Below are 13,513 nucleotides of genomic sequence, written 5' to 3'. Positions count from 1 at the left end.
AACTAAGAAAAAGTGACTCTACTGACAAACCAATAATAAAAATAAAGGACTCTACTGACGAGCAAATTAATAAGAAAAATAAAAAAGGAACTCTACTGACGAACAAACTATAATATCAAAAAATTGACTCTACTGACAAACTAATAATAAAAATAGAAAAAGAACTGTACTGACAAATAAACTAATAATAAAAAAGAAAAGAGGACTCTACTGACAAGCAAACTAAAAAAAGTGATTTTACTGATAAAAAAACTAAGAATCTACAAAGAGAACTGTACTGACAAGCAAACTAATAACATAAATAAGAAAGGGACTCTACTGACTAGAAAATTAATAACAAAAATATAAAAAAAGTCTACTGACGAGCAAATCAATAATAAAAATGAAAAGAGGACTCTATTGACAAATAAACGAATAATAAAAATATAAAAAAGAACTCTACTGACGAGCAAATTAATAAGAAGAATAAAAAGGAACTCTACTGACGAGCAATCTATAACAAAATATAAACTCTACTGACAAACTAATAATAAAAATAAAAAAGGAACTCTACTGACGAGCAAACTATTAAAAATAAAGAAAGGACTCTACTGACGAGCAAATTAATAAGAAAAATAAAAAAGGAACTCTACTGACGAACAAACTATAATATCAAAAAATTGACTCTACTGACAAACTAATAATAAAAATAGAAAAGGAACTGTACTGACAAACAAACTAATAATAAAAAAGAAAAGGGGCTCTACTGACATACAAACTATTAATAATAATAAAAAATAGACTCTACTGACGAGCAAACTATTAACAAAATTAAAAAAAGAACTCTACTGACGAGCAAACCAAGAAATGAACTGTATTGACAAGCATACTAGCAAAAGAATAAAAATGGGACTCTACTGACAAACTAATAATGAAAATAAAAAAAGGAACTCTACTGACGAGCAAACAATTAAAAATAAAGAAAGGACTCTACTGACGAGCAAACTAATAATAAAAAATAGACTCTACTAATGAACAAATTGATAATAACAATAATTGAAATTAACTACTGAAAATTTGGTACCCAATTTTGTCTGACTTTGTTTTTTTCTTACCAAGGGCCAAGGACAATTGTACAAACGTATGAGCAACCGAAATGACTCTACTGACGAGCAAACTAATAATAAAAAATAGATTCTACTAATGAACAAATTGATAAAAACAATAATTAAAATTAACTACTGAAAATTTGTTACCCAATTTTGAATGATTTTGTTTTTTTTTTACCAAGGGCCAAGGACAATTATACAAACGTATGAGCAATCGTTACAAAGAACATTTTCCTCTCGTAAAATTACAACTATGCCCAATTTTGGAATCTGCAAAAGTCACCACCAACAGTTCTTCATTTGTCACCAATTTTGTGACCAAATTTGCCCAGCCGATTGTTGCCAAATTTCAAAAAGAAGGAGGAAATTTTCCAAAACATTGTCCTGTACAAGCGGTTAGTGATAATTGATTTTTTTGAAATTTTTTGGCCAATTGGTGACTTTGACCAATTTTTTTTTGTTTTTTTTTTTGTTGCAGGATAATTACCATGTGAATTATCATTTGGATGAGGATTTGTTTCCTGCCTTCTTGTTGCCAGAAGGCACTTGGAAACTGGCTGGCAATTTGACTATGTCCAAAACTTTGGTTGTAGAATTGAATTGTGTTTTTGATATTGTTACTTATTCTTCGGAAAAACAGAAAAATAAAATGGGTTGAAACCAATTTTTGGTTTTGCATTTGCACCAAGTTTTGTGAATTTTTTGTTAATAAATTTTATTGTTTTAATTTAAAGTTTTTTTATTAAGTTGACCAAAAGGGTTGCAGTTTTGATTGAAATTTTGAATTTTTGTCAATATAGTTTTTTTAGTTTCAGTTTTGGCTTGTATTTCAAAGCGCTCGTATGTCAAGTCACACAGAAAAAAAATTTTCGAAAAAAAATATTCGAATTAAAAAAAAATTGGAATAAATCAATTTTTGGGAAAAAAATTCATAAAATTTTTTTTAAAAAAATGTTAGAAAAAAAAATTGAAGGAAAATGTTTGGAAAAATTGAAAAAAAATTTGAGAAATAAAATTAAGTTCGAAAAATTGTAACAAGAATTACTCGTATGTCAAATCACACAAAAAAAATTTTTGAGAAAAAATTCTGGAATTAAAAAAAATTAGAACAAAGAATTTTAGAAAAGAAAGTTTTCTTACAAAATTTATGGAAAAAAAATTTAAGAAAAAAAAATTTTTGAGAAAGAAATCTGGAAGCGCTCGTATATCAAAGCGCACGTATGTCAAATAATACAAAAAAAATTTTTTGGAAGAAAATGTTGGAATAAAAAAATTTGGTCAAAAAAATTAATAAAAATTCATAAAAAAAATTTCAAAGTCTAAAAAAAAAATTCAATCTTTTTGAAAAAAATTAACTTTTGGTACGGAAAGTTCCAGCAATTTGCCTTGAGGCACGATGCCATACACGACTTGTTAACTTCCCGAAGGAGAAGTTTATGTTTTTTGAGATTCTGTTTGGTCATCAGTATAGTCCCTTTTCTATAATAAAACAAAGAATTTGTTCGTCAGTAGAGTCTTTTTTACTAAAATGAATTTTACTTTTCAATCGTGTTTTTTTTTAACTAATAAAACATTTTTATTTTGCTTGTCAGTAGAATCTTTTTTTTTTTATTATAAAACTATATAATTTACTGAATTTTCTCGTCAGTAGAGTCCCTTTCTTATTATAAAACAATATCTGAATTTAACCATCAGTAGAGTTCCTTTTTCCTAAAATTACTTTTTTGATATTTAAAATATTTTACTGAATTTGCTCGTCAGTAGAGTCCCTTTTTTATTACAAAACAATATCTGATTTTGCTCGTCAGTAGAGTCCCTTTTTATAATAAAACAGAGAATTTGCTCGTCAGTAGAGTCTTTTTTAATATAATAAACTAGTTGGTTTGGTATTTAGCTTTGAGGCAAGTTACATGAACTTCCCGATATGTGTAAATAATCGACTTAATCAAAAAAAAAAATGTGTAAATAATATACTTCATCAATCCTACTTTAAAAAAACGATAATAATTTTAGCAAAGTTTGACGAATTTTTAAAATTAAACTACTTGTCGTAAGGCCGTAATATTACAGTAAGTTCTATAAGACATGATGTATATCGCCAAAAAAAGTTCCAGTAAAAAAGGCTTGAATTTTTTTTAACATTTAATTACAAGAAAACGGCTCGGTAGATTTTCACCTAAAATTAATCAGCATCATTCCCAAATGATATCTTTCGAACAGTTTTTGATTTTTTAAAATCGGTTCGGTAGGATGAGCTTAAATGTGGACGAAAAGTTTAACACTTTTTTTCAAATTGCAAAGAAACGGCTTGGCAGATCGTCGCACAAAACTGACAAACGATAGTCCTCACCGAAATACATCAAATGGCTTTTAAATTTCTGAAATCGGTTCAGGCGTTTTTGAAAAAACGTCGATCAAAAGTCTAATTCTGACAAATGCCAAAAAAACGATACCAATTTTTGCAAACTTTGACGAATTTTTAAAGCTGAACCAGTTGTCGTAGGGCCGTAATATTTCAGTATGATCTAGAAGACTATGGTATCTACAGTCAAAAAAATAATCATAAAAATCGTCGAATTTTTTTTTTAAAAACTTTATTACGAGAAAACGGCCCGGCCGATCTCTACCAAAAACTAATCAGCACGTTTCCCAACCAATATCTTTCGAACGGTTTTTGATGTTTCAAAATCGATTCAGAATTGCGGACTAAAACGTAGACGAAAATTTTTTTATTTTTCTGCGATTTATAAAGAAACGGTTCGGCCGATCGTCGCACAATAGTTCTCGTCGAGATACATCGAATGGCTTTTAAATTTTTGAAATCGGCCCAGCCGTTTTCGAGAAAACGTCGATTTACGGCAAAAAATCTGTTCACATACACGCACACACACACACACACACACATACATACTTTTTCCAAATTTGGTCTTATTCGATTCAGAATGGCTTGAAACGTCGAGAAAACATAAAATTAGAGAATTTTTTTTTTTATGAAAACATAAACTTCTCCTTCGGGAAGTTAATAATAATATCCATTATTATATTTTTATTTTTTGTAGTTTTAACTAATCTGTTACAATTAATAGAACATTTTTAGTCAGTAGAGTCCTTTTTTTTACTAAAATGACACTGAATTGTTGATATTAAAAATTCTGTTATCTTAACATTCTTCCTTGCTTTGTTTATATGTAAAATGCGCCTGATAGCACGGCAAATAGTTAGACATTTTCACTGCCAATAAACAAGAGCAATTACTAGAATTATGTTTATGTCAATTGAAACATAATGACTTCGTTATTTTTGACAGTTATATATATATATATATATATATATATATATATAATTTAAAATCTTACATACGCAATCCATACTTACGCACTTTATATATATATATATATATATGAATATATATATATGTATATATATATATATATATATATATATATATATATATATAATTAACTTTCCGTAGGGTAAGTTATTGTAATGGGCCGAAAATCGGAATTAAAAATTTTTACATTTCTCGACGTTTTGAAGGTTTCTGAACATTTTGGCATACCACAGAAAAAATGGCTGTCTGTGTGTGTGTGTGTGTATGTATGGATACAAATTTCCAGTCACGTTTTCGGGCGCACGGATCAACCGATTTGAATGGTTCAAAATACATTCGATTCCTATTAATAGGGAAAAGAGCTGATCAGTTTTTGGCAAAGGCAGGTCTAGCCGTTTCGGGGATACGGAGCAAAGAGTGCAGAAAATATAAATCGACTTTTTGACAGAACGGAGTATCCGATTTGAATGATCTAAAAACATTCAATTAGTAATGATTGGGAGAAGTGTTTATTAGTTTTTGGCAAAGGCAGGCCCAGCCATTTTGAAGATACGGAGCTAAATATGTGAAAAATGGCAGTTTTTGAGAGAACTAAGCGTCTGATTTAAATGATTCAAAGAACTTTCTGCTTGTCTTAACAAAATAATCGATTTTGGAATTTTTTTTTTTTTTTTTTTTTTTTTAGTTTTTTGTATATCGAAAATATTTATTTTTAATTCTGACTATAGTTCTAATACACTTTAAACAAATAATTTCAACTTTGCAATTCAGTTTATATAATTCTCATTAATATTAGACAATGTTACAATATTAATAATAATATATTTGAAAACATTCAGTATTCTTCGAACATTTCGTTACGGTACGGGAAGTTCCAGCAATTTGCCTTAAGGCACGATGCCACCCACCCCACAAGTTTAAAGATCAAATCAGCAAACTTTAATTTCCGCCAATTTACAAAAAAATTACATACGCAATCCATACTTACGCACTTATATATATATATATATATATATATATATATATATATAATTTAAAGATCAAATCAGATTTAATTTCCGCCAATTTACAAAAAAATTACATACGCAATCCTTACTTACGGACAGTTCATTTACAAAGATCAACAGGAAAAAAATATTCACAAAAAATGTTCTTGGTCAAAATTTTCATGGCATTTCTCTTGACAAACCTGGCCCAAAGTTGGGTAAGTGGCCCAAGATGAATAAAAATTGTTTAAATCATTTTTTTTGTTGATTTTTAGACTAGTTACAAATTAAATTTGGAGTATATACGAGTCGCGTATTACAACAAGGAATTTGTTGATTTAGAACAATTGGAAATTGTTAAGGTCAACAGGACCTATAGGTACTTCATTGCAAAAGGACGAAGTCTTAAAACTGTCAACACTTATGCGGTAAATATAATATTGTTACCATTTTTATAAATTTTACCAATATTCACAATTTTTCATAACTTTTACCAATTTTTTTGATTTCTACAATTTTTCAAAATTTTATTCTTGACAGATAGAAGTTCAATTTTACAAATTGATGACCAACAGATACAAAGAGCATTTCCCATTGGTAAAATTCAACTTTTGTCCAATTTTTGCCGGTATATATAATGCCCAGCACGGTATAGGTATAAGTGGGCAAATTGCTAGGACCTTTTACAAGCCCATACTTACTTCCTTCAAGCTTCCTGGACAGATAATACCTAAAGGTTGCCCTATACCACCAGTAAGTAAAAATCAAAAACAAAACTTGGTACGGAACCTTTGATATGATATTCTTAAAGTGCTCGTCGAAACCTTTCAAATGATACCCCACATCAATTTTTAGCATATGGAAAAAAATTGGGCCCTAACTTGGGCCACTGTAGTATCATAGTATGCTTATGTATGTGCATTTATTTATATTATGTCTTGTAACTTTTAAACCGCTCGCTTAATACAAATGCAACCTTCGTAAGAAATATAGAGAATTGAGTTATCTACATTTTTTGTAAACATTATGGCACCCTATAGTAACTAGGTATATCTAAAAATTGCGTTTGAAAGTTAAAAAAAACGATAATTTTGTATCTAAGCTTGTATAAATCGAATAAATTTATTACGTATGTATGCAAATATGTATATATGTATATATATATATATATATATATATATATATATATCAAATGGTTTTAGGGTCCGTTTAGGTTTAAATTTGACGTAAACGAGGACGATTATCCTGGATTTTTGATGCCTGATGGCAAATGGATGGGAAAAGCCATTGTTTGGGATGATACAGTTGTTATGGTTAATGAGAGCATTTATTTTGAGATAAGAACCTTTGCATCGGAAAAGCAGAAGAAGAAATTTGGATAAATTTAATATAAATATTTCAAATAAATATATATCTTTAAGATGCATAAACAACATTCATATTAGTTTAGTTTGAAATTTTGTTTTTTGGGGTTTTGACATTTATATTTGTCCAATAAATATTGTGTATTTCAATTTTTATTTTATGTTTAATTTGACCTAATGAAATTTTTTACATATATCTTTACGTTTCAGTGGCTTCTGAAGATTTTTCATACTTTAGAAAAAATAGATGTGCGTGTATGTTTGTTCGGAACCCTGTTTAGTTTTTGACTATAATATTCTGATAGTGCTCGTCGAGACCTTTCATTTGATACCCCACATCGTTTTTATAACATATGGAAATATTTTTGGCCCTAACTAGGCCCGCCGCGTTGAGCATTGAAAACTCTTGTAACTTTTGAATGGTTTGTCCAAATTGGTTGAAATGTTTTGCAGATTTGTGGGAATTTAAACAATCTATATTTTCTTGTACCATTGCTACGAAGGTGTGACAGAAAAAAGGACTCTACTGACGAGCAAATTGAATTTGAGTGGGATATAGACAAAATTGTGATAAGAAAATGGACTCTACTAGCAAGCAAATTATATTTTAGAATTTTATCTGACAGGTGTGATAGAAAAAATGACTCTACTGACGAGCAAATTGAATTTGAGTATAATATTAAAGAAGTGTGACAGAAAAAGGACTCTACTGACGAGCAAATTAAATTTGAGAATGATACAGACAAAATTGTGATAGAAAAAGGGACTCTACTGACGAGCAAATTAAATTTTAGAATATTATCAGAAAGGTGTGACGAAAAAAGGGACTCTACTGACGAGCAAATTAGGTAAAGTTATTTATTAATTAATTTGTGCGGAACCTTATTATCTTGATGAACTATTTAGTATAATATTTGATTAGTTCTGGTCGAGACTTTTTATTTGATACCCCACATCGATTTTTGCCTTAGAAAAATATTTTTGGCCCTAACTTGGCCCTCTATACGAAGAAAGTGCGAGCATTTATTCAATCTCGTGTATCTTTTGAACGGTTTGTCCAAATTAATTGAAATATTTTGCAAATTTTTAGAAAATTGAACAATCTATACCTTCTTCTATCAACACTCTAGAGTAACTTCTAATACTCAAAAATTACAATAACAATACATAACGTCAACGAAAAATTGAATTTATAAGAGTAATATCAATGAAACACGGTGTCAGAATAAACTAAATTATTCAAACTCCAATTTTATACATTTTTGAATTGGTATAAAATTTAAATATATACTTGAACCATTTTCTAGCATAAAACTAAAAAAAAAAAACGAAACTTAATTACTTGTACAAGCTTTCAAGTATAATATTTGATTAGTTCTCGTCGAGACTTTTCATTTAATACTCCACACCGATTTTTGCCTTACAAAAATATTTTTGGCCCTAACTTGATAACTTGGCCCACTGTGATATTTATACTACGAAGAAATGTGCAAGCATTTATTAAATCTCTTGTAACTTTTGAACGGTTCGTCTAAATTGATTCAAATATTTTGCAAATTTTTAGAAAATTAAACAATCTACATTTTTTTTATCATCACAAAACCCTAGAGCAACTCCTACTACTCAAAAATCATGATAATAACGCATAACATCAACAAAAAATTGAATGTATATGAGTAATATCAATAAATCTTTAGTGTTGGACTAAAACAAAATATTTTTTTCTTACCCAACAATGTACGACAGAAACTAAAATGCAAAATTTAAATGCAAACTGGATTAGAGACATTTTTAACATACGGATTTTAAAAAAATACTAAAGTATATCAATTGTTTTGTTTAAATTATATACGGACGATAATCCCGGAAATTATGATTTTGCGTACAAAATTCAATTGGTTACGCACAATTACCTACAAACACACTTACAAACGCAAATTAAATGGTGCATAACCTAATTGAGACAAATTTCTGAAATATTTTTAACTTTAAAGAAATTAAGTTATAGAAATGTGAATGAAGTCATGATAGCAACAAACTTTTTGATTTTTCACCGACAATTTTAATTCAAAACGCTAAATCACGATTTTAATCATTATTCAATCAAAAATTGCATACTTATTTCCGCCAATTATTTTGTTCGGATAAAACTGAATTTGTATAATTCAGTATTTTGCACAATTTGCAACCGAAGAGATGAATCCAATACAGTTTGCATTAAAATTTTGCATTTTTGTTTCTGTCGTACAATGTTGGGTAAGAAGAAGACTTTTGTCATTATATTATTTTTATAAACTGTAGTTTTGGCTAAACCTGTACTATTTTTTAGACCAACTACAAAATAGTTTTCCAATCCTTACGTCTGGCCTATCACAATCCAGAATATGTTGACGTCAAGAATTTTGAAGTTCAAAGAGTTAACAGGACTTACAGTTTTTTGCACGTCAATGTGGTTACTAAAAAAATTGTGAACAGTGCTGTGGTAAATATGATAATTGTCCGAAGGCAGGTTTATGGTAAAAATCAAACTTGCTTTCGGTTGCATTACTTGGTACATCAATATTAGTACTAAATCCTTTATTACTAGGTGCAAGGTCAACTCTACAAACAAATGAGCAACAGGTACAAAGAACACTTTCGTCCGCTAACTTCGGACTTCTGTTCCTTATTTTCTGGAATAAACAACTCCAAACTGTCAGGAATGTCAGGACAACTGATGGCAACCCTTCTGAAACCTTTGCACAAGGCCTTCAACAGTCCTGGTCAACAATTGCCCAAGGGCTGTCCTATTCCACCTGTAAGGGGTAAAAATACCAATTGTTAGGGTTGTATTTTGATGTTGATTTTTTTTTAGGGCCCAATTGTTATGAAGTTCAGTGCCAATGAGGATGACTTTCCTGGTTTTTTGTTTCCTGAAGGCAAATGGATGCTAAAAGGGAATATTACTGATGGTGCAACTCTATTGTTCAATACGAGCATGTATTTTGATATCAGGACGTTTTTGTCGGAGAAACAGAAAAAAATATTGGGTTGAAGGATTTCTGGTACACTTTTTTGGTTAGAAATCATTATTATTGTCTGGAATTGGGATTTTTAGTTTTTATCTAACTGGTCACATTAAAAAGGACAAATAATTTGGATTTTTATGCAATAAAATGTGTTATGTAATCATGCTTATTTTGGTTTACTCAATAAGATTCTTATAAGATTCCCGTTAGACTCTTATTAGAATTACGTCGAACCACCCAAACTGTCAACACGTATGTGGTAAATTTTTCTCCAAATAAAAATATATTTTGATTACAATTGTTAGTTACTATTAACGTACCTAGAGAATGTCCGATACCATCAGTTAATGTATAAAATAAGTATTCTACGCAACCCGGTTGGTTTTCCAAGTTTTTAACTACATTATTCTGAAACTCCTCGTCGAGACCTTTCATTTGATACCACACACGGTTTTTGGCCATATGGAAATATTTTTGGCCCACTGTATTATTTACAGTACTTCGAATCCGTAAGTTTTTAACTACATTATTCTGAAAGTGCTCGTCGAGACCTTTCATTTGATACCACACACGATTTTTGGCCATATGGAAATATTTTTGGCCCACTGTATTATATACAGTACTTCAAATCTGTAACTTGCGTGTGTATCTAATTACTAAATCTCTCGTAACTCTTAAACCGTTTGTCCACTTTGAATGAAATATTTTACATATTTGTGCAAAATTTATTTTTCTAAAATACTGTCTAATATTATAATGCACTAGAACAACTCGGTGTACTTTAAAATAGCAATAGAAATAGATGAATAAATCCTGACACGATACTACTCAATTAGCTCTGAAAAGTAATGTATAAATGTTCAGAACAAATTTTGTACGGAACCCTGTCAGTTTTCCTAGTTTTTAACTACATTATTCTGAAAGTGCTCATCGAGACCTTTCATTTGATACCACACACGGTTTTTGGCCATATAAAAATATTTTTGGCCCACTGTATTATTTACAGTACTTCAAATCTGCAACTTGCGTGTGTAACTATTAACAAAAACTCTCGTAACTCTTAAACCGTTTGTCCAATTTGAATGAAATATTCTATAAATTTGTGTGAAATTCATTTTTCTAAAATATTGTCTAATATTATAATGCACTAGAACAACCCGGTGTACTTTAAAATAGCAATTGAAATAGATGAATAGTTCCTGACGTAAAACTACTCAATTAGTTTTCATATATATTCATTAGAATCATAAGTATGTGCATAGTGCAATGCCTAAGAATGTTTTCTAGCACAAACTAATTTGTCGGTCAGCTTGATATCAAGCAGTATAACATCAGATCTTTACTATATATTGAATAAAAAGTAAAGTGAAGATGACCAACACTATTAGATATATTATATATTAGTTTACTCTGAAAAGTAATGTAAAAATGTTCAGAACAAATTTTGTACGGAACCCTGTCGGTTTTCCTAGTTTTTAACTACATTATTCTGAAAGAGCTTGTCGAAACCTTTCATTTAATACCACACACGGTTTTTGGCCATATAGAAATATTTTTGGCCCACTGTATTATTTACAGTACTTCGAATCCGTAACTTGTGTGTGTAACTATTTACTAAATCTCTCGTAACTCTTAAACCGTTTGTCTAATTTGAATGAAATATTCTATAAATTTGTGCAAAATTCATTTTTCTAAAATATTGTCTAATATTATAATGCACTAGAACAACTCGGTGTACTTTAAAATAGCAATTGAAATAGATGAATAGTTCCTGACGTAAAACTACTCAATTAGTTTTCATATATATTCATTAGAATCATAAGTATGTGCATAGTGCAATGCTTAAGAATGTTTTCTAGCACAAACTAGTTTGTCGGTCAGCTTGATATCAAGCAGTATAACATCAAATTTTCATTATACCTTGAATAAAATGTCAAGTGAAAATGACCAACATTATTAGATATATTATATATTAGTTTACTCTAAAAGGTAATGTATAAATGTTCAGAACAAATTTTTTACGGAACCCTGTCGGTGTTTCTAGTTTTTAACTACATTATTCTAAAAGTGCTCATCGAGACCTCTCATTTGGTATCACACACGATTTTTGGCTATACGGAAATTTTTTTGGCCATACGGAAATATTTTTCGCCCACTGTATTATATACAGTACTTCAAATCCGTAACTTGCGTGTATAACTATTGACTAAATCTCTCGTAACTTTCAAACCGTTTGTCCAATTTGAATAAAATATTTTACAAATTTGTGCAAAATTTATTTTTCTAAAATATTGTCTGATATTATAATGCACTAGAACAACTCAGTGTACTTTAAAATAGCAATTGAAAGTTATATGTAATCAGTGACTTCTTTGTTTGATGTTTCGTCATCAATATGCATTTTTTTCTATAAATGATGTTTTCGAAAATTTTGCTCAAAATTACTCACTTAGCAACTCTGTGAAATATTTCTGGCCCTAACTTGACTCCCTGTGTTGACCATTCATTGAATCTCTTTGGTTTGTTCAAGTTCGTTAAAATATTCTGCAAATTTGTAGGAAATTAAGCAATCTGTTTTTTCTTGTACCATCGTTACAAAGGTGTGACAGAAAAAAGGACTCTACTGACGAGCAAATTAAGAAAAATATTTTGAGGGTGTGACGGGAAAGAGGACTCTACCGACTTGCAAATTAAATTTGAGAATGATATAGACAAAATTGTGATAGAAAAATGGGCTCTAGACGAGCATATTAAATTTGAGTAAAATATCAGAAAGAGTGACGAGGAAAGAGACTCTGCTGATGAGCGAACTAGATTTGTTAATTAATAATTAAATATTTGTACCAAACCTTATTACCTAAATGGTCTTTTAGTGCAATATTTGATTAGTTCTCTTCGAGACCTTTCATTTAATACCCCACATCGATTTTTATCTTACGAAAATATTTTTGGCCCTAACTTGGGCCACTGTATTGAATATTTATTGAATCTCTTGTAACTTTTGAACGGTTTGTCCAAATTAAATGAAATATTCTGCAATATTTAGAAAATTAAACAATCTACACATTCTGCATCATTGTAAGACCCTAGAGCAAATTCTGATCCTCAAAAATTACAATAACAAAGCAAAACGTCAACGAAAACTTAAATTTATAAGAGTATTATTAATGAAACCTCAATGTTGAATAAAATAAATCATTTAAATAGAAATTTTATACATTTTTAAATTTGTATAATAATTTTCAAGCATAAAATTTAAAAAACATAATTTTGTACAAAATCCTATAGGGCTTTTAAATGTAATATTTAATTATTTCATATAATTTAATTATTTTGTTTGAGTTTGCATATAAGTAGAGTTCCTCTTACATTTTTATTCGGTTTGCTTGTTAGTAGATTTTTTCTTAGAATTTTTTCAGTATGCTCGTCAGTAGAGTCTATTTTACATTATTTCATTTTAGGTCGTCAGTCTTTTCATAATTTTGCTTTAGTTTTCTCCCATCTTCAAATAGTGTTTGCTCGTCAGTAGAGTTCGTTTATTACTTTCTTTCCTATTTTTAGGTTGCTTGTCAGCAGTGTCTTTTTTTTCGTTTGTTTGTCAGTAGATTTCCTTTATTTTCTGTTATGCTTCAGTTTCCTTCATTATGCTGTTATGCTTCAGTAGAGCCCCTTCATTAATTTCTTTAATTTTCTTCAGTTTGCTTATCAAGAGCGCTCCTTTTTTATTTTTTAGTTT

The 13,513-nt window shown here is 29.5% G+C and overlaps 1 protein-coding gene across 1 annotated transcript; it reads left to right on the top strand.

The window, feature by feature from the left end:
* Window positions 1–5,587: 5,587 nt before the first annotated feature.
* Window positions 5,588–9,803, top strand: LOC113378505. The gene is made up of 5 exons (XM_026619043.1): window positions 5,588–5,623; window positions 5,681–5,833; window positions 9,099–9,251; window positions 9,357–9,566; window positions 9,624–9,803. The coding sequence occupies exons 1-5, from the start codon at window positions 5,588–5,590 to the stop codon at window positions 9,801–9,803; spliced, it is 732 nt and encodes a 243-aa protein (XP_026474828.1).
* The last annotated feature ends 3,710 nt before the right edge of the window (window positions 9,804–13,513 follow it).

The sequence above is a fragment of the Ctenocephalides felis genome, unplaced genomic scaffold (genome assembly GCF_003426905.1).
Source record: "Ctenocephalides felis isolate EL2017-DRISC unplaced genomic scaffold, ASM342690v1 CF-g0.4_SCAFFOLD_01886, whole genome shotgun sequence".
In the NCBI taxonomy this organism is placed as follows: Eukaryota; Metazoa; Arthropoda; class Insecta; order Siphonaptera; family Pulicidae; genus Ctenocephalides; species Ctenocephalides felis.
Note: the sequence above shows the minus strand (reverse complement) of the source record. Positions and strands in the feature narration are given on the sequence as shown.

Bases quoted from the DNA above. Each gene is read 5' to 3' on its own strand.
- LOC113378505 (XM_026619043.1), top strand. From the start codon at position 5,588: ATGGCATTTCTCTTGACAAACCTGGCCCAAAGTTGG. The intron at 5,834-9,098 runs GTAAATATAATA...ACTATTTTTTAG, and splicing joins AAACTGTCAACACTTATGCG to ACCAACTACAAAATAGTTTT. The intron at 9,252-9,356 runs GTAAATATGATA...CTTTATTACTAG, and splicing joins AAATTGTGAACAGTGCTGTG to GTGCAAGGTCAACTCTACAA.